This window comes from Ovis aries, chromosome 1 (genome assembly GCF_016772045.2).
Source record: "Ovis aries strain OAR_USU_Benz2616 breed Rambouillet chromosome 1, ARS-UI_Ramb_v3.0, whole genome shotgun sequence".
Lineage (NCBI taxonomy): Eukaryota > Metazoa > Chordata > Mammalia > Artiodactyla > Bovidae > Ovis > Ovis aries.
Genome location: NC_056054.1, coordinates 159,214,513 through 159,239,687, shown reverse-complemented (window position 1 = coordinate 159,239,687; position 25,175 = coordinate 159,214,513). Strand labels below are relative to the sequence as shown.

General features: G+C 37.5%; 1 protein-coding gene across 1 annotated transcript in view; it reads left to right on the top strand.

Annotated features, from left to right (window-relative positions):
* The window catches only part of PROS1 (protein S), a 67,066-nt gene that overhangs the window by 8,782 nt on the left and 33,109 nt on the right, over positions 1-25,175 (top strand). Inside the window, exons 2-4 of the mRNA XM_004002847.5 lie at positions 15,914-16,071; positions 19,155-19,179; positions 23,422-23,508. Of these exons, the coding sequence (XP_004002896.2) occupies positions 15,914-16,071; positions 19,155-19,179; positions 23,422-23,508 (270 nt within the window). The remainder of the gene's footprint in view (positions 1-15,913; positions 16,072-19,154; positions 19,180-23,421; positions 23,509-25,175) is intronic.

Here is a 25,175-nt window from a genome sequence, read left to right as displayed (position 1 = left end):
AAGAAGGCTGAGCGCCAAAGAATTGATGCTTTTGAACTGTGGTGTTGGAGAAGACTCTTGAGAGTCCCTTGGACTGCAAGGAGATCCAACCAATCCATTCTGAAGGAGATCACCTGTGGGTGTTCTTTGGAAGGACTGATGCTAAAGCTGAAACTCCAGTACTTTGGCCACCTCATGCGAAGAGTTGACTCATTGGAAAAGACTCTGATGCTGGGAGGGATTAGGGGCAGCAGGAGAAGGGGGCGACCGAGGATGAGATGGCTGGATGACATCACTGACTCGATGGATGTGAGTCTGAGTGAACTCCGGGAGATAGTGATGGACAGGGAGGCCTGGTGTGCTGCGATTCATGGGGTCGCAAAGAGTCAGACACGACTGAGCAACTGAACTGAACTGAGCGACTGAACTGAACTGAGTACATCCAGCCTGATTCAAAATCATATATACCTTTTTGCATTAGCTTTCTATTGTTGTGTAACAAATAACCATAAACCTAGCATCTTAAAACAATACAATGTATTATCTCATAGATTCATAGGACAGAAGTCCAGGCACGAGTTCAGGGAGCTGAACCTGAACTCCATGGTAACTCCATGAGAGAACCGAATAAAAGATAAGATATGGGGTGATAACATTTTAATCCACAAATCTTCAAATTAATACTCAAATCACCACATCTCAGTAACTTAGCAAGATGAGTTAATTTTTCAGTCGTGTGAAGTCCAGTGTGGTTTGTGTAAATCTCTTACATCTTTAGTTGTACCATCTGGAACACATGGCCCCCATTGTCCCTGAAAGAAAAGAAAGCGATGGAGGAGCCCTGCTTGTTCTCGACTGCATAGCATGGAAGTGACAAAACTCACATCTGCTTATACTGTAATAGCACCCAACCCAAGAAAGCACATGGAATGTTTGGTTGGCATTTTCCCTGTTACATACATTTTTCCTCCAAGGTTAAGATTCATGTTTCTTCCTCTAAGAGAAGGACAAATACTTATTGCCCATTTAAACTTTTGGTAATGTATATTACACAGTGTGAAGTTGTTTTAACTATCTGAGTAGAATTTGTCATAGGGAGAGAGCATAATTAACTATTCCTACTAACAGACTCGAAGAAGGCGATGGCACCCCACTCCAGTACTCCTGCCTGGAAAATCCCATGGACAGAGGAGCCTGGTAGACTGTGGTCCTTGGGGTCGCGAAGAGTCGGACACGACTGAGCGACTTCCCTTTCACTTTTCACTTTCATGCATTGGAGAAGGAAATGGCAACCCACTCCAGTGTTCTTGCCTGGAGAATCCCAGGGACGGGGGTGCCTAGTGGGCTGCCATCTGTGGGGTCACACAGAGTCAGACACGACTGAAGTGACTTAGCAGCAGCAGCAACTAACAGACTACCTGGGAACTTAGTATAATGACGTGAAGTTGGCTGTTAAAGTGGCAGCCTGAAAAAAAATATTGTAACAGTTAATATTAAAATTGTTCCTATGGTGAGAATTGTTATTTTAGAAATTGCCTTGAAAATGCCTTTAGACTTAGGCTGTGAAGTCCCCAATAAATGGTCTATAGATTTACACTCAAGTGTCATCCAGTGACCAGAAGCATCATTGAAAAGTGAAGTCACTCAGTCGTGTCCAACTCTTTGCGACCCCCACGGATTGTAGCCTGCCAGGCTCCTCAGTCCGTAAAATTTTCCAGGCAAGAGTACTGGAGTAGGTTGCCATTTCCTGCTCCAGGCGATCTTCCCGTCCTAGGGACCGAACCTGGGTCTCCCGCGTTGCAGGCAGACGCTTTACCGTCTGAGCCACCAGGGAAGCCCAATTACTGGGGAATTTATTAGAAATGAAGGGACTTACTGCAGTCCAGTGGTTAAGACTTCACCTTCCAATGCAGGGGATGCTGGTTCAGTGTCTGGTCGGGCAGCTAAGGACCCACACACCTCATTGCCAAAAGCAAAACATAGAACAGAAGCCATATTTTACCAAATTTAATGAAGATGTTAAAATAGTTCATATTAAAAAAAAATTTTTTTTAAGAAAAAAAAAGAAGTATCTTTAGCACCACTTTAGACCTGTTAATTCAGAAAACACATTTTAACAAGACCCTCAGGTAATTCTTCACTTTGAGTTTGAGTCATTCTGGTCTGTAAGGCAATAGCAGAGAATAGAGATAAATGATTCTGTATAAGAAGTGAACAGAAATTTGCCAAGGTGACAGTAGGCAGTGGCCGGGGAACGAGAAAGGGAGAAGATGTCAGAGAAGGGAGAAAAGAAGCTGAGCCCCATGGAGGGAGAACTCAGCTGTAAGGAAGGTCTCCAGTAGAAAATAATGAGCTATGCGGTAACAGAACCTTTAGGAACTAGGGTTTCAAAGGTTCAAGTTAAAACTACAAAAGTTGCTTTAATATTTTAAAGTTGCAGTTTTGGTTTTATAAATGTGACAAATTAAGTATTATTAAGTCTAGTATAGGCAATAACTTCTTCCTTTAAGAGGTTTATTTATATTGCATTGTCCAGATATAGAAATTGGATTCTCCAGGCTGGAGGGACAAGTGGAATAAGGGTGATTTACCCACATAGATTCTGAACCTTTCTACAATGGAGTGAAGCAATAGGGACCAGCTCTTACTGGTTCTAGTCTATTAGCATAATTCTTGTTAGTCCTCTGGTCCATTTTTTGGAATGGACTTAAAAGGGACATATTCAAGAACATTTGCTTTTAAATCTCCATAGAAGTGGTAAAACTGTAACTTCCTGCAATTATATGGTATTTTCCATCTTTCAAAATAGCCTACTTGGCATTTTCTCCTGAGTTTCACAGCTATTCCGTGATGCACTTTCCTAACTTGAGGAAAACATTATGCTTCCTCTCCACCTCTGTTAAAGTATTAGCCACTCTTTCACTTCCTATTCTCACCTGATCTTCTTGAAGAAACAGTTCCTTCTGGAGGTCTCCTCTCTTCTCACCATCCCATGGGGTATTGAGGACAGAGAATGGTGATCCTATTGTTAAGCCACCTGTATACATTTTGACACTGTTGAAACTTATCCTTTTGAAATTGACCTCCTTTTATGTCTAGAAGCATTATCTTCAAATTTTCTTTCTGCCTCTACATATGTGTTACTAGTTCTGTTTCTGTTGTTTTGATGATTTCTGCTTTTCTTTAAATGTTAGAGTTTCCTAGGGTTCCATTTTGACCTTCTGTCCCTATTGGACATCTTTCCCCAACTTAAACTACTAGCTATATCCTACTATCTCTTTACATTTTTAAACCATGCTTAATATAATGTGCTTAAAAAAATACATCTATAGCTTCACTAGCAAGAGACCAAAGTGACATTTTGCTTTATATTTTTCTAATCCCTTTTTTCTATATGTACCTACTTAGAAATTAAAATATGTAAGTGAAAGAATGGAATTTTGCCCTTAATAGTATTTGTAACGTTATTTCACCTAAGAATGATGATTGTTTTTATATCAATAAATCAAAATCTATGTCACACTTTAAAACAGATTTACAATTTTCCTTTATAAATGTTCATCATAATATATTTAAACAAAGTCATATTTTTGGACATTTATATTATTTCCAGTGATCTGCTTATATCAACAGTATTATGATGAACATATTCATATATATTTCTTTACATATGTCCATGTTCATTTCCTCAGTTTAATGTCCTAGAAATGGAATTGTTAGTTGAATATCTAAAGAGTGCACCTTTTTTTTTTTTTTTTTTTTTACTGGTCGAAAATCTTACTCTTTAATGTAATGAAAAATTCTAAAAATATCTACCCAGGGAAAAAACAGAATAATGATTACAAAGTACAGAAAACACCCAAAGGGCAAAGTTAGTTTGGCCTGTGGTAGACAGCCTCCAAGGTGGCCCCCAATTACTCTTTTTTTTCTTAAATAAATTGTATTGTAATATAGTTGATTTACAGTGGTGTGTTGGTTTCTGGTGTACAGCAAAGTGACTGGGCTATTTATATATTTACAATATTCTTTTTCATTTTGGTTTATTACAGGATATTGAATGTAGTTCCCTGTGCTATATAGTAGGACCTTGTTGTTTATCCATCCTATATATATTAGTTTAAGAGTGTGACTATTAAATGTTTTAGACACATATTGTTATTATTTAGGTTGGTGCAAAAGTAATTGCATTTCAGACCCTGAATTTTAAATCATTGTAACTAGGCTCAATCATATCTTTCTTAATCAAAATAGGAGCGATTACAATCAATACATTTTTGCCAATGAGAAATAAGTTTGTTTATTCCTGTAGCATAAAAATCCATGCTTCAGGACTCAACGAACTCTTGGAAAGCAATTTCTGTGTCCTTCCGGTTGTGGAAGCATTTTTCCTGCAAAACGTTGTTGAGATGCTTGAAGAAGTGGTAATTGGTTGGCGAGAGGCCAGGTGAATACGGCAGATGAGATAAAGCTTCATAGCCTAACTCGTTCAACTTCTGAAGCTTTGGTTGTAAGATGTGTGGTGGGTGTTGTCACTGAGAAGAATTGGCACTTTCTGTTGACCCGTGCTGGCTTCAGGCATTTCAGTTTTTGGTGCATCTCATCAATTTGCTGAGCATACTTCTCTGATGTAATGGTTTCACAGGGATTCAGAAAACTGTAGCGGATTGGACCGGCAGCAGACCACCAAAGAGTGATCGTGACCTTTTTAGGGGGTGCAAGTTTGGCTTTGGAAAGGGTTTTGGAGCGTTTTCTTGGTCCGACCACTGAGCTGGTTGTCCCTGGCTGTATAAAATCCACTTTACGTCACAGGCCACAATCTGATTGAAATATGCTTTGTTGTTGTTGGGTAGCATAAGACACTTCAAAATGATTATTTTTTTAATTTGATTTCAGCTCATGAGGCAGCCACTTATCAAGTTTTTTCACCTTTTCAGTTTGCTTCAAATGCCAAATGCCCGTAGAATGGTTGACGTTGCGTTCTTTGGCAGCTTCTCATTTAGTTGCAAGAGGAGCAGCTTCAGTGATGGCTTTCAAGTGGTTATTGTAAACATCCAGTGGCCATCCACTGTGCTCCTCATCTTCAAGGCTCTGGTCTCCTTTGCAAAACTTCACTGCACTGCATGTTCATTAGCAGTTCCTGGGCCAATTGCATTATTGATGTTGAGAATGGCTCTGCTGCTTTATGGACCATTTTGAACTTGAATAAGAAAATGGCTCGATTTTGCTTTTTGTCTAACATCATTTCCATAATGTAAAATATATATAAAGTAGACAAGTAATAATTCATTAGCAAAAAGTATAAAGCGAGAAATGCACATTAAAATGATGTATAACATAACCGCATTGATTTCAGAATTTATTCCAATATCAAATGGCAAAGTTCAATAATGCAAAACTGCAATTACTTTATAATAGATATCCTTTGGAAATCTGATTTCAAAAGTAGATTTTAAGAGTACCTAATTCCTTTCATCTTTGCCAACGTTGGATTTTAACTTCTTTTAAAATCTTTGTCAAAGCAATAGGTATAAAAAAGGGGCTGACTTTTTGAAGTGTGAGGAGTAGTCCATACTATTTTTTAATTCATCCTTTAACTTTTTTGGGTTGGGAAGATCTCCTGGAGAAGGGAACAGCTGCCCACTCCTGTATTCGGGCCTGGAGAATTCAAGAGTCGTACACAACTGAGTGACTTTCACTTTCACTTTTTTATTTCTATATAATATTTTAGTTCTCTACTTCTTTATCATGACATACTTTCATTTTATAGATGCCAGATTTTCTCAGTTTATTTATGATATTATTTACAGATTTTTGGAAGTTAGCTACTATGTCTTCAGTTACCTCTGTTTCCTTTCGGGTCTATATGTTCCTCTTGCCCTTCTCTTTCATGCTACTAATTTTATGCAATTATCTAGTGATTTTTAGCTGTTATTTCATTATTTTTGAAGATGGTCATAAGTTGATTACATTGACTAGGTAGCTGGTTTAGAATTCTTCTATGGTGGTTCAGTTCAGTTCAGTTCAGTCATTCAATTGTGTCCTACTCTGCAACCCCATGGACTGCAGCACACCAGGCTTCCCTATTCATCACCAACTCCAAAAGCTTGCTCAAATTCATGTCCATTGAGTCGGTGATGCCATCCAACCATCTCATCCTCTGTCGTCCCCTTCTCCTCCTGCCCTCAATCTTTCCCAGCATCAGGGTCTTTTCAAAAGAGTCAGCTCTTTCCATCAGGTGGCCAAAGTATTGGAGTTTCAGCTTCAACATCAGTCCTTCCAGTGAATATTCAGGACTGATTTCCTTTAGAATGGACTGATTGGATCTCCTTGCAGTCCAAGGGACTCTCAAGAGTCTTCTCCAACACCACAGTTCAAAAGCATCAATTCTTTGGTGCTCAGCTTTCTTTATAGTCCAACTCTCACATCCATACATGACTACTGGAAAAACCATAGCTTTGACTAGACAGACTTTACTTTGTCAGCAAAGTAATGTCTCTGCTTTTTAATATGCTGTCTAGATTGGTCATAACTTTCCTTCCAAGGAGCAAGCATCTTTTAATTTCATGGCTGCAGTCACCATCTGCAGTGATTTTGGAGCTCCCCAAAATAAAGTCTGTCACTGTTTCCCCATCTATTTGCCATGAAGTGATGGAACCAGATGCCATGATCTTAGTTTTCTGAATGTTAAGTATTAAGCCAACTTTTTCACTCTCCTCTTTCACTTTCATCAAGAGGCTGTTTAGTTCTTCTTTACTTTCTGCCATAAGGGTGGTGTCATCTGCATATCTGAGGTTATTGATATTTCTCCCGGCAATCTTGATTCCAGCTTGTGTTTCTTCCAGTCCAGCATTTCTCATGATGTACTCTGCATATAAGTTAAATAAGCAGGGTGACAATATTCAGCCTCTGTGGTTGTTAAGGTCTATGTTTCTTTCTTTTTTTTTTAATTTTTACTTTGTTTTACTTTACAGTACTGTGTTGGTTTTGCCATACATTGACATGAATGCACCATGGGTGTACATGCGTTCCCAAATATGAACCCCCTCCCACCTCCCTCCGCATAACATCTCTCTGGGTCATCCCCATGCACCAGCCCCAAGCATGCTGTATCCTGCATCGGACAAAAACTGGCGGTCTATGTTTCTAAAGGGACAATGCTTTTGGGAAACTTATGAGTCCTAGGTAACTGGGCAGGCTTCTATTTAAGACTTTGTGGGTATTGGTCAAGGGTAATTGTCAAGGTAAAGAGCACATTGCTCTTTGAAATAACTTTTTCTAGTTGCACTACTTGATCCCACACAATATACATTAAATGCATCTTTCCTTATTACTTGTTTTATTTTCCTTCTTTTCCTCAATTTCTTATCCCAATCATTTTTTCTCCTTTCCAAAGTTATCATTTTACTCCACTATTATTTAGACTGTGTCTTACAGCCTTTTAGAAAGTCCACAGGGAGTTCTGAAAGGTTGGTAGAAATTATGTTGAATTATAAACATCTAGTCAATGCTTTACCAACATTCCAAATAATCTTATTTCTACATCATCACTTAAAAAATAGTTATATCCTAAGAGTCTCCCTGGTGGGACTCCCTGGTGACTCAGATGGTAAAGAATTCACCTGCAGTGTGGGAGACCTGGGTTCGATCCCTGAGTTGGATAGACCCCTGGAGGAGGGCATGGCAACCCACTCCAGTATTCTTGCCTGGAGAATCCCAGGAGCCTGATGGGCAACAGTCCGTGGGGTTGCAAAATATTGACATGACTGAGCGACTAAGCACAGCACAAGAGTCAAAATGGGAAGCCTTTGAGATCTAGTCTTCCTAAGCCTCTAAGCATGCTTCATACTTATTGCTTATTGGGGAGGTCTGGGAGATGGTGCAGGAAGAGGGGTATTGCAGAATTAGGCCAGCTCTTATTGTTGCCTTTTGCTTTTCCAAACGTAAATACAGACACAGGCCACTGAACTAATAATATTAATTGACGCCACCCTGACAAAATAGGTCAAATAGAACAAAAACAAAACATTTACTGGGCTGTAACCTCTTGTTACATGACATCAAATCAGATGGTGTTTTGGTGTCCTAATGTGTAGGAGGTAAAAAAGACAAAGCAAGCTGACTACATAAATATCTTGCTGCACATCCTAAAAAGAGACCTCTTGTTGTAGCCTCAGAAAGTATAACCAATTTACAGTATAGTTGTTTAGAGGAGAAAAGAGAGGGCTATAGAAATTTCCTCTTTAGACCTTGCCAAACTCTGAATTCTGAGTTCCTTCAAAAATACCTTAATTTATCACTTACTGAGAGCAAACACATGAAATAACAGAAATGGGCAATATAGTTTATTTCAAGGTAATAAGCTGCCTGTTCTGTCTTTTGGGTAGAAGTATTTGTAGTTTTGGAAGGAGTAACTACTGTGTACCCCTGTCTTTGTCTAGGGCTAAAGCAAAGGTTTAATCTTGGAGATGATTGGCAGAGTGTTCGATTTACTCTTTTATCCTAGACTAGGGGCTGTAAATTAGTTACAATTAAATCTTCAAGTAAGAAGAGGTTCATTTCACTTCTTTTGTGACTAAACAGTTCAAGCATTGTTTCCCTACTCATTTGATCTGTTCTAGAAGGGGGAGGGGGGTCAATGATCACATTTTTTAAAATGCCACTGCTTTCCTACTTCTAAATGCCAACCCTCATTTCTCCTAATCCAAATGTTATAAAACTCACCTTTATATGTATACTATCTACTTCACAGGTTGTCTCCTCTTCTTCTTTCCTAGATTTAGACCTTATCCATACCTACCTCTTACGGTTTCCCTTATAGCTCAGTTGGTGAAGAATCCACATGCAATGCAGGAGACCCCGGTTCAATTCCGGGTTGGGAAGATCCGCTGGAGAAGGGATAGGCTACCCTCTCCAGTCATTCTTGGGCTTCCCTTGTGGCTCAGATGGTAAAGAATCCACATGCAATGCGGGAGACCTAGTTCGATCCCTGGGTTGGGAATATCCCTTGGAGATGGGAAAAGATACCCACTCCAGTATTCTGGCCTGAAGAATCCATGGACTGTATAGTCCATGGGGTCGCAAAGAGTCAGACATGCCTGAGTGACTTTCACTTGCTCACAGACCTACCTCTTACAGTATTTGATTCTCTTAAATTGTTTCTTGTCAGCCTTTCATTGCTTAGTCCTCTTGAAAGACAGAGGCATGGTTCACCTTTACAGAATACTTTTTAAAATGTTTTCCCAATCCGTAATATAATAATATGAGAAGAATCAGTTGCTCAGCAGTGTAGTCAAGGCTACGGTTTTTTTGGTAGTGGTGTACAGATATGGGAGTTGGACCTCAATAAGAAACAAATGTGAAATGTAGAGAAGTGTATTAGGTAGTATTTTAGCTCTCTTTAAGAAAAAAATAAACTTTACTTTAAAAGAATAGACGTATAACATATGTACAGACATAACATTTGTTTCTTAAGGCTAACACAAGCTTTTCTGAAGTTGTAATAATTATGTAGCCTGATGAATGCCTAATTAAAAATCTATCTTTGTTTTTTTTTCTTAGTCCTTGCAACCTTCATATTTTTAATACCCCTCCTCAATTGTAAATATTCTATTGCATAAATCTTTATAATAAAAATCAAAGATTTTTACACTTAATATGTGATGATTAATTTTTTCAGTCTTTAAACTTTTTATGTTGTATTGGAGTGTAGCTGATTAACAATGTTGTGGCAGTTTCAGGTGAACAGCAAAGGGACTCAGCCGTACATATACATGTATCCTTTCTCCCTCAAATATGGGATTATTTAAAATGAAATTTGTAAAATAAAATTTCCGATCATTATTAGCTAATGGTTTTTCTATATCATTTGGAAAATAACAATAGTAACTTCCTATATCAATCAAAAATAGCAATTCTATTTTTACCAGTCTTTGTGTAAGCAAAACATGCCATTTCAGCAGTTGAGAGATAGGAGGCACAATTACATCTCAAAGTGTTATCTAATTGTCCTGTTTGTACATTGGATGCCATTTCCCTGACCCTGTCCCACACTGAAGAAGAAACAAAGATTCAAACACTCTGCCAAACCAAAGGCTAGCCTAAAATTCCCTTCTCAGATAAATTCTTTTAGGGACAGTTTTTCATTTTGGGGATGCCAAGAGGGGCTAAAAGAAGAGACAGAAAGCAGAGTTTAAAAAGGTGAGTTTTAGGAGGGAGGAATGTGAGAACTATCTCTGCAAAGGTAAGAGATCCAGAGGATGAACTAGCCTGAAGTTTGGGTCTCCTCCGTCTGCTACCTCACCTGCATCTGACTGATTGGTTTTGGACAACGTGCAGTTCTGACCCTTCTGAACAGAAGAGAGCAGGCTTGGACACCTAAGTGGGAAAGGGGCTTTTAACGTTTTTCTTTAACTCTTGATGGAGGTCAAACTGAACTGAACAGTGAGGGAATTTTCCTGTGAGAAGAGGCAATGCTGAGCTTCCCTGATGGCTCAGCTGTAAAAGAAATTGCCTGCACTGCAGGAGATGCAGTTCTGTGGGTGTGATCCCTGGGTGGGGAAGATCCCTTGGAGAAGGAAATGGCAACCCACTCCAATATTCTTATCCCATGGACAGAGGAGCCTGGGGGGCTATGATCCATGGAGTCACAAAGAATTGGACATGGCTTAGAAACTAAACCACCACCACCACCACAGAGGCAATGCTAACTCCACTATCCTTATGACAGGTGTTAAATGAAGTATGTACCAACAACAATAAATTATTTTTTGTTGTTTAATCAAATTTATGCTGAAAAAAATTTTTGCTCCCATTGAGGGAGTCAGTGGTTATGTTATTGACATAATTGTTCAGCTTCTGTGGTCGTTATTTTGAAGAAGGGATGACTCCGATAAGGTAAAAAATCAAGCCGATTCAGTCATGTTTCTAGGGCTACTCATAACAAAATATAACCTAAAAATTTTGATCTGAATGTAACACTTTCAAACGTGTTAGTTGGCTTTTCACAAGGATTTTCTTGAAAAACTTTTTAATCTAAAAGAAGTGAAACAAATGATTAGAGACAGTGTGATGATGCAGAAAGAGAATGGGTTTTGGAGCCAGGCTTGATGAACTTTGTTCTCAGTTATGTGAATTTGGTAAGATTAAACTCCATTTCTCTGAGTTTTAGTTTATTATGTGTTTAACAGTGAGACAGGGTTAATAGGAGATAATACAAAAAGAGCATGTATGTGCTTATGGTGCCATATTTAATATTATGATAAATAGTTAAACTTCTTAGACACTCCTGCATGCCAGCAGGATAGATATTTGGGGGCAGATAGACTTTGAGCCAGTGATAAGAACACTTCAGAACATATCTTTGTCTCATCCTACAGTTCTGTAGTTTTAGTTTAGTTCCATGATGTCACATTTATAGCTTTTTGACAAGGAATGGTAGATTCCTTTGAAAACACATTCTGTTAGATGAGTGGGTTTATTTTATAACAGACAATACATGTCTTATTTAAGTATGTCCACTACACAACCACATAATTTATTTTTTTAAATCAGATACATTGTGGGCATTTAAGTGGTAGAATACATAGAAGAAAGAGCACTGGAGGATAGGTATATTTAAATTCTTGTCCCCATGTCCGTCCACAGATGAATGGATGAATAAACTGTGGTACATATATGCAATGGAATGTTACTCAGCCATGAAAAGGAACACATTTGAGTCCATTCTGATGAGGTGGATAAACCTAAAGCCTACTATGCAGAATGAAGTAAGTCAGAGTGAGAAAAGCAAATATCATATATTAATGCATATGTATGGAATCTAGAGAGATGGTATTGATGAGCTATTTGCAGAGCTGCAGTGGAGACGCAGACAGAGAGAACAGACGTATGGACACAGTGGGTGAAGGGAGGGTATGACAAATGGAGAGAGTAGCATGGAAACATATGTACCACCATATGTAAAAGAGTCAGTGGGAATTTGCTGTATGATTCAGGGAACTCAAACTGGGGCTCTGTGACAACCCAGAGGGGTGGCTTGGTGTGGGAGGGTGATTCAAGATGGAGGTTCAAGAGGGAAGGGAAGTATGTGTACTTAAGGCTGATGCACGTTGATATATCGTATTAACCAACACAATATTGTAAAGTAATTATCCTCCAATTAAAAATAAATAAATTTTAAAAATTCCTGTCTCCTTAGCACCACTTTGTAGCTCTGTGATCTTGAAAAATACATGTAATTTCTTTCAGCTCCAAAATTTCCTCAATAAGAAAATGGAAATGATAATTTTATCCTGTAGCATATTTCATTATTTATGTAGGATCAAATGAAATCAGTAATATGCACTTTGAAAGTTGTTCTGGTGTGCTGAGATTCATGGGGTCGCAAAGAGTCGGACACGACTGAGCAACTGAACTGAACTGAACTGAACTGATACACCATCCCAGTTGAAAGTATTATTGGCTTGAACCTAGGTAAACTAAAACAAACTTTCAAATTCAGACAAAATTTATTTAGACAGAATCATTTTTTAAAAATTATTAGCTTTGTTATCCTTTAGGTCAGAGGTGTGACAATTTTCATTTTTAATATTCCTCTCATTATCAGAGATAATGACACTTTTCCCTCTTTTCTGAGAAGCAGTAGTAAATAGTAGTGGATAGTTGCAGGTCTGAGCATTGGGGTGCCTGTGATCTAAACTGTACTTTTGTTGTTTATAAGCTTAATAACTTAGAGCAAATATCTTGTGTGCTCTGGATTTTCATTATCTCTGTAGTAATGGAGTTTGCTGTGTTTTCTTCTGATTTTATAAATTTATGTGAGCTTTTTTTAAAAATTATCACTTAGTTCTCCCTGACAATTGAGAACTTCCTCAAAGATAAGTATAATATGTGTTACTACACATGGTCTGTGTCATGCAATGAGGCTCTTATAGGGAAAGAGATATTCTTAAGCATCAATATTAACCTCTGAATTCTAAAGTTTGATATTCTGTAAGGAAGAAATACTAAGGAGTGATGTTTACGGTTTGTTTTCCAATTGCATCTGACCTCGATTATTTTGTTATTACATCAGTATATTCATCTTTAATACAAAGTGTTATTGTTTTCCTTATAAAGGCTAACATATTTTCTTCGACATTCAGAAAGGCTTACCTGGTGGCTCAGATGATAAAGAATTTGTCTGCAATGCAGGAGACCTGGGTTTGATCTCTGGATTGGGAAGGTCCCCTGGAGAAGGAAATGGCAACCCACTCTAGTATTCTTGCCTGGAGAATCCCCATGGACAGAGGAACCTGGTGGGCTATAGCCCATGGGGCCACAAAGAGTCAGATATGACTGAATGACTAAAGCTTTCTCCTTTTCAGAAGGGCCAAGATTTTGCTATATTATTGTCAGGTAGCATGCTTAAAACTATTTCAAATAAATGAGATAATTTTAATCTCAGACCATTTCATTGTTGGTTGGGCTGCCATTTTTCAGTTAACAACACACTTGGTGGCTGGCATGCTCACAGAATAGCATCTTTTAGATGCACACAGCCTTAATTTATCTTGATCTCGAGCAGCAATAAAAATGGTGAGAGATATATGGGAAATAGACAGGGAAACAGCGTCAGACTTTATTTTGGGGGGCTCCAAAATCACTGCAGATGGTGATTGCAGCCATGAAATTAAAAGACTCTTACTCCTTGGAAGGAAAGTTATGACCAACCTAGATATCATATTCAAAAGCAGAGACATTACTTTGCCAACAAAGGTCTGTCTGGTCAAGGCTATGGTTTTTCCAGTGGTCATGTATGGATGTGAGAGTTGGACTGTGAAGAAAGCTGAAGAATTGATGCTTTTGAACTGTGGTGTTGGAGAAGACTCTTGAGAGTCGCTTGGACTGCAAGGAGATCCAACCAGTCCATTCTAAAGGAGATCAGTCCTGGGTGTTCATTGGAAGGACTGATGCTAAAGCTGAAACTCCAGTACTTTGGGCACCTCATGCGAAGAGTTGACTCACTGGAAAAGACTGATGCTGGGAGGGACTGGGGGCAGGAGAAGAATGGGACGACAGAGGATGAGATGGCTGGATGGCATCACCAACTCAATGGACATGAGTCTGGGTGAACTCCGGGAGTTGGTGATGGACAGGGAGGCCTGGCGTGCTGTGATTCATGTCCGACTCACAAAGAGTCGGACACAACTGAGCGACTGAACTGAACTGAACTGATTGTTAGAAATATATTCAATATAACTCAAATGCTTTTGTTAGTTAATCATCACGTTTAAACTTCTGTTTTGTAGGTGAGGAAACCCATATAAAACTAAAATAAACATAAATCACTCTTGAAAGGTGTTCAGTTATCCAACTAATAATTATAGTAAGTGTTGACTAGTTAGTCCTTTTGCTGTTCTTTTTCTTCATTCTATTGTCAACTTTTGATGATCCAGTCCTTATTATATACTGGGTTATGAGAGAAATAAGAAAAAAATTAATTTAGCTATTTACATTATTTGCTTATCTTTCTATTGAAATAACCATTTGTGGTTAAAAATCAGGATTAAAAATTTTATTTGTAGATTTTATATGTGATTTAAAATTTTTTCATTAAGAAACCATGTTTTTTCATATACTAAAATGATAAAGCCCAAACTATATTCACCATTCTTTTCTTCAAATATAACTACAGATGATAGCTTGAGTGTCTTTCCAAACTCTTTTCTCTGTATTCTGTCCACCTGATATTTACACATCTACAAACATGGCTGGTATATATAGGATTATGCTATAGATGAGGCATCTATAATTTGCACTTTTCAAGGAAGGAAGGAAGAAGAAGGAAGGAGGTAGTACCTTCCTTCTTTTAAATTTTTGCAAATCTATTAGGCAAAAGTCTGATTGCTTTAAAAAATTTGTGTTGAACATCTTTTCACATGTTTATTGGCTACTTTTTCTCTGTATTGGTGTTTGCATGATATTGTTTTGTTTATATTTTATTTACACTTTTTATTTTGTTTTTAATCTTGTACACATGGCTTCTTTACTTTCAGCTTACATTGCAGGAGACACAGGAGATGGTGGGTTCAATCCCTGGGTCAGGAAGATCCCCTGGGGAAGGAAATGGCAACCCACTCCAGTATTCTTGCCTGGAGAATCCCATGGACAGAGGAGCCTGGCAGGCTACAGTCCAAAAGGTTGCGAAGAGTTGGACACTACTAAATGACTAAGCATACACATACACTGCACGCATACCTGTATTGGTTGCCATATTGTATTATTTTTTATTTAATTTGCAAAAGTTGTTTATAGATTCTAGATGTCAATCTGTTGCTTGATTTTGAACTTTGTTATTTTTATCATTGTTTGTCAACTGCTTTAAATTTTTTATATACTCTAAGTTACCACTTTTTTTCTCTTTGCCTTCTGTATTTTGTGCTTTGCATATGGTCTTCCTTTTGCCATGGGTTTTTATTTTCTCATTTGTATAGATAACCAGGTGTTTTAGCCTATCAAATATCTTTCAAATAGCTGATTGAACTGTACTCCTACATTTCTCAGAGATCACACAAGTTTTCCCTTAAAACTGAAGAAGTTTGTTACTCTAAAGATGCTGTGGCTATGACTTTTGACAATCATTTCAGCGTGATGTTTTTCCCAACATTGTCATAATGAAGTAAACATTGAATTTTCATTAGTTATGTTTGACCTCAAGCACAAACTTGAATAATTTGTGCAAATCATTAGACAAGTGCTGTAGCTACACACCGAACTGCTCTTTGGGTTGTTAACCAAGGGGCATATGTATCTGCATTTTCCCCCTCAGTTTAACCCTACTTTGAATGCCATGCAATTTACAGACAAAAAAATGATTTAAATTCTCATGTTTAAAAAATATTTTAGAGGAGAAATGAAAGATTTGTTCATGTAAACGTATTTTTTTTTCCTTCAGTTTTGTCGAGGCAACATGCTTCACAAGTCCTGGTTAGGAGACGCCGTGCAAATTCATTGCTTGAAGAAACGAAAAAGGGCAATCTTGAAAGAGAATGCATTGAAGAACTATGCAATAAAGAAGAAGCCAGGGAAGTCTTTGAAAATAACCCGGAAACGGTAAGAACTCATGAAAAGTGGTCAGTTAGTATACCTGAACATATAGTTACAGACGGAACATTTCCAGCTTTAGTCTCTGTTCCCTCGTGTACCTTTTTAAAGTTAATGATTATGTATATCACCCTCTGTGGGCTCAATCCACCCACCAGTGCAGGAGACACAGGAGGTGCGAGTTTGATCCCTGAGTCGGGAAGCTCCCCTGGAGAAGAAAATGGTAACCACGTCAATAATCTTGCCTGGAAAATCACGTGGACAGAGGAGCCTGGTGGGCTGCAGTCCATGGGCTCCCAAAGAGTTGAACACAGCTTAGCAACTGAACCACAACAGTATCACTTCTGCATTTTCCCACTGAAGCATTTCAGGAGGCAGTGCCTTCAAGGGTGGGCGTGTTAGGGAAATACTATTTGCCGAAAGCAATATGCTCTGACCAAACTATAATTCAATTATACCTAATTATCACAAATAGTATGAATTCCATGGTTTGTAACTACTTTCTTTCAACCAGTATTTTGTATTGTTGGGTGAGGGGAAGGCATCTCTAGTGTGCGTGTGTGTGTGTGTGTGTGTGTGTATGACTACATCGTTATCACTATGCTTCATTAATTCTCTCCATTGGCATTTTTAACTAAGCTTTAGAAAATAGGACCTCTAATTCAGAGCTTGGTACGTAATAGGTATTCAGTGAATGCTTACTGAAGAATTCATTTCAATACTGTGTTTCCTAAGAACACTTTTAATTTATTCCATAAACTCTTGGGAAGTTTCCTGAGCCCACTTTAAATCATTGATAATCCCAGGAGTAGAATTTATATCTTTAGTGCATACATTTTTCCAAGTTAGTCTAGAAAACTATAAAGATCCCTAAATATCTTACAGAAATAAGAGACCCTTAGAGCTGATCTTTAGCCCCCCAGTTCTCCTAGAGAAGCCTTTCTCTAACTTGTTCTGTGGGTAGCAAGAATGTAAATAGTGCCTCTAAGAATTAGGATGAGGGTGACCTTGAGAATTAAAATTTGATGACCTTTGGGGTTACCCTAGATTTTTTTCCTGTATGAACTGTATATCCAAAAGGAAACGAGGGAGGCATATGTATCTTCAAAATACTTCCTTTACTTCTGACTTAGCTCCTGGGACCATGAGACTAGATGAGCAATAACAAGCAGGAATCATTTGTCTATAGTGAAAGAACTTGTCCAGGACAGTAATAACTTGTGTTTTCTGGGGTTACCCTTTAATCCTCTTACCTCCACATACTCTAATAGGTTCAAAGGGAATTTTCCCCACGATACTCATTTTTAACACTCTCCAAGTTTGAAACCAAATGTTTCTCTTAGTTTTGCTGTCTTTTGTGGAAAAGCAATTGACAAGGCAAAAATATTTTATTTCACACAAGGTAACTGTACTCTTATTGTGTAGGAAGCAAATACACAAATACACATATACGTAAATGTTTCTTTTTATTATGGAAATTGAAAGTATTTCCTAAAGTAGGGACTCCTTCCCTTTTCAGTGATTTTCAACCATCTGCTATTCTTGTTCTGCCTATTCTGTACCCCACTCACTCTAATTTTTGTTTGTTTTGCCAGAACATTTTAAGACAAGCCTGCATGCCCGAGATTTCATTTTATTATATCACCCATCAGTACTTAAGCATGTATTTCTAACACTAAATATGTTCTCATAGTTTAGCCTCTGAGTAGCAAATGGGGAAATGAGACAGAAGACGTGGAGGGGAGGGAAACAGTGGAGAAAAGAAACTCTTTACGTGCTTATTCTCCTCCACTCATTCTGATAATGGTGTTACGGATAGAAGAAAAAGAGATGATGGTGAGAGTGGAAGAGAGGAAGAAATGGGAGAAATGAAAGAAAAAGCATTTGTTATTGTTTCTCACTTTCTTTCCTTTTCCAAACACTCCCTGTCTACATCCCTCATACCCTAGTCCAGACTCCCAGTCACCACCTTATTGCTTATCTCCCCATTGTCCCTCACATAGTCCTTTCCCCATTACATTATCTCGTGTTGAACCCATTCATCATTACCTACGTCCTGGCTTTTCCCCAACCTCTGGGATCTAATGCCTGATGATCTGAGGTAGAACTGAAGTAATAATAATGGAAATAAAATGCACAATAAACATAATACATTTGAATCATCCTGAAACCATCCCCATTCCCTTGGTCTGAAATAAAAATTGTCTTCCATGAAACCAGTCCCTGGTGCCAAAAGGATTTGGGGACCATTGCTATAGAAGACAGTATCAATGTCTGAATTGCTTAGTGGTTGGATCTCATTCTTAGAAATTAGTAGATAAGTGTTGTGTAGGTTTATATGTGAGAGGAGGAAAGAATACGGACTTTAATTGTATCCTGGATGAAAGTTATGCTCTGTACTTGAGGTTGTTTTTGTGTAGAAACGTTTGTTTCTCCTGAGGAGTTCTTATGCTATAAGTGTTGCGCATTAGATATTTTATAGCTTAAGAAGGCTTTTGTGAACCAGCCTGGGGACCTTTCCATCAGAAAATCACTGTTAACATTTTTCTCCTTTTGGTAAAGTGTATTCCTTAGTCCAAATTACTGATTTACAGAAAAAATTTCTTGGTACATCACCAGTTTATAAGTAAGGTATTACATGTACATAAGATGCTAAAAGATAAATGACCACTTCAATTCAAATTATGTTATTCAGCAATTAATCTAGTGTGTGTGTAATCAACATGATGTCAGATATATCGAATGGGTATCTAATCATCATGGAAATATTAAAGGATTTACAAAAAGGGGGCATATGTAGTCGCATTTAACATCTTCAGTGGAACCTGTTTTCATTTTAGAAGTCTTTGAAGAATGATTTAATTGATCAGTATTGCTTTAAGCCTAAAAGCATTTTATTGGCTTAATGCTATTAGCCATATACTTCTGGTGTACCTTTTACTATAGAAAAAATGTTATACTGTAATGCAAAAATGACAGTTATATGTAATTTATTGCATCTTTAATATAAAAACATGTTTTAAAATTAAATGTTAACTTTATTGTGAAATTTACCTTTGTTAAGATATATTTTTTCTTTTCTTTTTTTCTAGGAATATTTTTATCCAAAATATTTAGGTAAGTTTAAAAGATCTCAATTATATAATCTTAAAAATGATAGAAACTTAACTATGATGAAGTCCAGTCCTCCATTTATCTATATTCCACCCCATACAATTTCATTAGCCTTGGGAGTAAGATCTCATTCTGTATGCAGATTTGCTATCCTTGCTGTCCTTTTATTTAAAGACATGTACCCAACTTTCACTTTTCTTTGCCTATCTTATTTGGCAGTGTAATAGAAAAGCTGAAGTCCTAAGAAAAATAATAATAATATGATGGGGACTCTAGTCTCAGAACTGAAAGTTTCTGCTGTGTCAGATTGGGCAACTTATTTAACTTTTTAATTTCTGTATTATGTTATAACTTTATTTTCTAACTTCAGAGCTATTGGGAATACCAAATAAACACATGAATTAGATAGATTTTTAAAAATTATGTCAAACTTTCTTCAAATGTAAAGTATAATTCAACTGATTTATATAGTTGAAAAAAAGTATGACCTTTTTTACTGTGATTTATTTTTGATTCACATTTTATATTTTGGTCTTTATTTAGTTATATGTGATGAATTCCACTGTTGAGAACAGAAATGCTCTACCTTAATTAAAACCTTTTTGTCATTTGATGTGTATATTTTGTAGGCCAGTGTTCCTAAGTGGGAAAAAGAAATGTTTATAATCCTGTTTCTGGTAAACTTAATAGTAATTTCACTAATTATCACAGCTCATGCTGGGAGCTCCTTACAGTGAGATAATGTCACCCAAGAAATTAGATCACTATTACCTATTTTTCGGACAGTATTTGGATTTAGAGTTGTAAGAGTTCAGGAAACATGTTAGTCTATCCACATCCTCCATGCAGTGCGCTGAAAACATGGAATTTGGGCAAAAATACCCAGGGCTTCATTAGATAAAGGTAAGTTGTTAAATTGTGTTCTTTTCCTTAGAAAATAGAGTAAACAACTCTGCCGTCTGTGTAGGCCTGTAAAATATCACTGGATAAACTGGATGATTAAATTTATGAGCGAAAAACTTCTTGGGAAGAATGCTACATTCTGAGCCAAAATGTAAACATCAGAAATAGCTTTTAGTTTTTAGTTCTTGCCCAACTGGTGGATTAGTTCAGACTGCTGACTTCTCTTAAAATCATCTCAAAAGAAACATTAGCTATTCCAGGTGCTAATAATAACAAAATATAATGAAAAAAAGGTCAGGAAATGTGAGCAGTCCATGGATAGACTGAAGACGGCCTGACCCACTATGTGTGTGTGGAGACCTGGCATGCTGACTTCTGAGGCAGTGGTAAGAGGACACAGTGGGTATTTTCAAAAGAACCTGAGCATTCAAATCAAGCAAACTTTTAAAAATACAAGAGAGAAAACCCTGAGTAACAAAAAAAATAAGGAAATAACAAAAATAAGGATAGAAGTAAATGGAAAACAAAGAGAGGATTAATAGTAGAAAATCTCATTCTTTGAAAAGGCAAAGTAAGGAAAGTAAATTAGATGAACTTCCAGCAAGAATAAACAAGGAAAAAGAGAAAAAGGGAAAGAAGAAATACCAAAACACAAAATGTAGGTTAAAGGGGGAAACTACTATAAACCCAACATAGACTGGATTTATAATCATAAAATAAAGATTCTAAAATAAAATATAATCATAAAATGTTACGAAAGATAATTGTATGACAATATGGGTATAGGAGCTGTCATCGTCTAGAACCAAGATTTCTTTCTAGTGTGTTCTGTCCTGACCACTGGAACCTCTCCTGAAAGTGCCTCTTTCTCAGGCTTTCCTCCATGATAGCCCAAGTTTCTATTCCTAATTCCAGTTCTTGGGAGAGCTTCTGCTTCAGGCTACAAAAGCTAAGACGATCTCTCTCCAGTTCTCACCTCTCTACCCATTCACTCTCTCCCACATCCTGCCTTCCTGTTGGACAACAAGAAAGAGAAATGGGAAAGTAAAGGGTAGGATTACACTGCTTTGAGTAACCATGCAGCTCACCCTTCACACTGTACTTCTAAAAAAATTAGCAAAAAATTCCAAAAAAATGTTATCACTGTATTAGTATGGACTCATATATAAGGTGGTTTATGGGTTAAACGTACTTTGTAGTCTGGCCTGGTGTCCTAATCACCATATGAAGCATTTCACCTGAACCTCTAGCTTAAGGGTTTCGAATTTTGGCTGTCTGATTTGTCCAGAACTGCAAAATGAGGCTTTCTTACAAGCCAGAATCCTAATGAAATATTCACGCTAGAATAAGATAATTCTGGGAGTGGGTGATTCAAGAGGAGGAACAAATGAATTCAGGGAAAGAATACTCAGGACCTAAGATTGCCTAGGTCTCACTGGGTCTCCAGGAAGACTACAATGTAAGTATAAACTATTGTTTTTGTGGGAAAATATTATAACCTACCTTGGTAGGCTAAATAGTGACTGCCCCCCTTCAAAGATGTTCATGTCCTATCCTTAGAACCTCTGAATGTTACCTTAATTGTTGTCTTTGAAGATTTGAGTTAAGGATTTTGAGATGAGAACATTATTCAGTGTAGTTATAAACAGTCTTACATAAGGGAGGCAGGAGATCAGAGTTTGTAGTGAGATATATGACAATAAAGCAAGAGTTGAGAATGATACGAGGTTGGAGCCATGAGTCAAGGAATGCAGGTAGCTTGTGGAAGCTGAAGAAACAGAGGAAATAGATTCTCCCTTACAGTCTTCAGAAGGAACGCAGCCCTACCGACACCTTCATTTTAGGCTTCTGATCCCTGTAACTGTAAGAGAATGTTTGTGTTATTTTCAGCTGGTGAGATTGTGATGATTTGTCACAAAAGCAGTAAGAAAGGAATATACACACAGACTTCAAATGAGCCTTTGCACCCATCTGTAATAAACTGTGTTCTCCAAAGATGACTGCAAAAATATTTCCCATCTCACATATGCTTCTGTAATGTCATCTTGCCACTTTCCCGTCACCGTGTGAAATCTATCCTTTTCCCCCTCCCCCAAATCTGGGTGGACCCTGAGACTGCTTTGATCAATAGACTATGATGGAAGTGACACAGTGCCTCTTAATTGGCCTGGCAGCTTCTTTCTTCTTCCTCTTGGAAGCTAAGTACCACGAAAGCAGTGCCACTTTAGGACTGCGTACTCAGGGAAACGCAACCATGTGGAGAAGCCCTGAAGCATGGCATATACCGTGTGGAGACAGAGATGCCAAGAAGCCTGCGCTGTTAAACATGTGAGTGAAAAGTCATCCAGAAAGTGCATCTTCCAGCCCCAGCCACCCTGACTGGTCCCGTGTGCAGCAGAGACAAAACAGTTTAAGTAAATAAACCCTTTCTAAATGTTTGATACATAGATCATAAGTAATATAAAATGATTATTTTATAAGCCACTAATTTGGGGAGTCTTTACTCAGCAAAAGATGACCAAAACACCACCTTTTTAGTGGGTTAGTGACTGTTTATACCTGTCCTGGGAAATCCTATGTACCGGAGGCTGGTGGGCTACAGTTCCTGTGGTTGCAAAGAGACACAACTTAGCAACTGAGCACTAACAACTATCTGTACAATGAACTGATATATACACTGTTGTCTTCAGTGGCTGTTAAGACATGTTATGTTGTTGGTCTTAAATGACCCCGGGTTAAAGTCCATACGTATTTTATTTCTGTTTTTCATCTTATTTCTGCCAGATTGCTGAATCTAATTTCACAAAGTTGTTTTGAGAAATAAAATGAATAAAATAAACCTGCTTTGTAATATTGAGGCACTGTACAAACATTATTTTATTAATCTCTATGCAACATTGGAAGAATTGGAAGTTGCCTACAACAACCAGAAACACTAACTCATTCTATTCACTTAATAATAGACAATTTGTAAATTAGGCTCTGGTCTACAGATTTGAGGGTAACTTTAGGTCTCTGCTACAGAATTAAGAACATAGATTTATGTGGCAATAAATTTCTTTGCTAATCCAAGATATTTTCCCTTTCTGGCTTTAAGGCTCTTTTCTAAAGAGAAGCTTCTATAAATATGTTTTTCATGATTGTGTATACATTGCAATCTTGCTTGTAGATTTTTGATTTTTCAAAAAGGTGGATGGAGACATTTAGGATTGACATTTTGATTGCTGAATCATGTCAATACACAGAAGCATAAATATCCTACTGCTCTGGATAATTTCTACCGTGATTTCAGATCAAGTTTAGTGTATCAGCTCTAAGATGACACTTGTTTGTGTTTTACAGGCTGTCTTGGCTCTTTCAGAGCTGGATTATTCACTACTGCTCGTCTGTCAACTAATGCTTACCCTGACCTGAGGAGCTGTGTCAATGGTAAACACTTCTACCATCAGTTTAAAAACCAAAACGACAAAAACCTGCAAGTAAAGTACACCCATATAAATATAACCTACTGTTTAAACATCAACAAATGAGCCCTTGAAGGGCTGGCTGTAGGCCACGTAAGGAGGTTTCCTCAAAATACATTTGAGGAATAGTGTTTTTTTGGGGTGGGGGTATGCCACATGGCTCAAGCACTGGATCAAATTGGCCAAATAATTATTTCTTTCAGTGTTTATTTATTATTTACTTAGTTTAAACTTTTAAGTATCATATAACATTTGTATGTATCAAAAATATACAAGATGAATTCTTTTCTTCTTTTCGGCCATGTTGCACAGCTTGTGGGACCTGAGTTCCTCCACCAGAGATTGAACCCAGGCCACAGCAAGGAAGATCCCTAACCACTGGACTGCCAGGGAACTCCCTGAAGGAATGTGTTTTTAGATGTAAATGCTGCTTAAAATGAATTTTCTAGCTAACTTTTAAATTGAAGTGGTCCTTATTTGCCAAGCTTTACATCATTGGCTTCAGAATTTTATTCCCAAGAGCTTTTTGACTGTTGCTGCATAATCCTGTACTTTTGACCAAATGTTACAGTTGACTAATAGATCACAGGGAAGCCACATTTATTTTTCTGACTTTTGATATAAATGAGGAAATGTGGAAATATTGGTATATTATTGGTATACCACATTTGGTATAAATGTGGATATTAATGTGTAAAATATTGTGATATCAAGTTAGCCTTTTCCCTCTGAAGTTCACATAAGGCCTAGTGATAAATCTGGTAGATTATTTGTCTCTAGTTTATCAATTTCCTGACATGCAGAGACAAAGGTGAAATTGAAACATGTAAATTGGGATGTTTGTCCAGTGAATATTTTACATGCAGCATTGGTACTATTGAGATATTCACTTATCTTCACTTTCTATAATTCAAAATTAGCTGTAACTTCACAAGTAAAACATTTTGCTTGAACATGTATATTTAACTCATACTTTATTGTTTTAATTTACCCAAGGACAGAAAAATAATTTTATAATTTCTTGATTAACCTGTTTTCTATTCTTTTAACTAATATATGGACTTCTCAGATATCCCAGTACAGAATCCACCTGCCTATGCAGCAGATGCAAGAGATGCGGGTTTGATCCCTGGGTTGGGAAGATCCTTTGGAGTAGGAAATGGCAATGCACTCCAGTATCCTTGCCTGGAGAATTCCCATGGACAGAGGAACCTGGTAGGCTATAATCCATGGGGTCACAAAGAGTCAGACATGACCGAGCAACTGAGCACACACACATAACTAATACCTAATAAATTGCTAATTTTCAGAAAACTTGCTTTTATGAGGACATTTTTTGAAAAGTTCAGTGATTAGATTTTAGTTAAATTTTTTTTTTTTTTTAGTTTTTATTTTTAAATTTTAAAATCTTTAATTCTTACATGCATTCCCAAACATGAACCCCCCTCCCACCTCCCTCCCCATAACATCTTTCTGGGTCATCCCCATGCACCAGCCCCAAGCATGCTGCATCCTGCGTCAGACATAGACTGGCAATTCAATTCACATGATAGTATACATGTTAGAATGTCATTCTCCCAAATCATCCCACCCTCTCCCTCTCCCTCTGAGTCCAAAAGTCCGTTGTACACA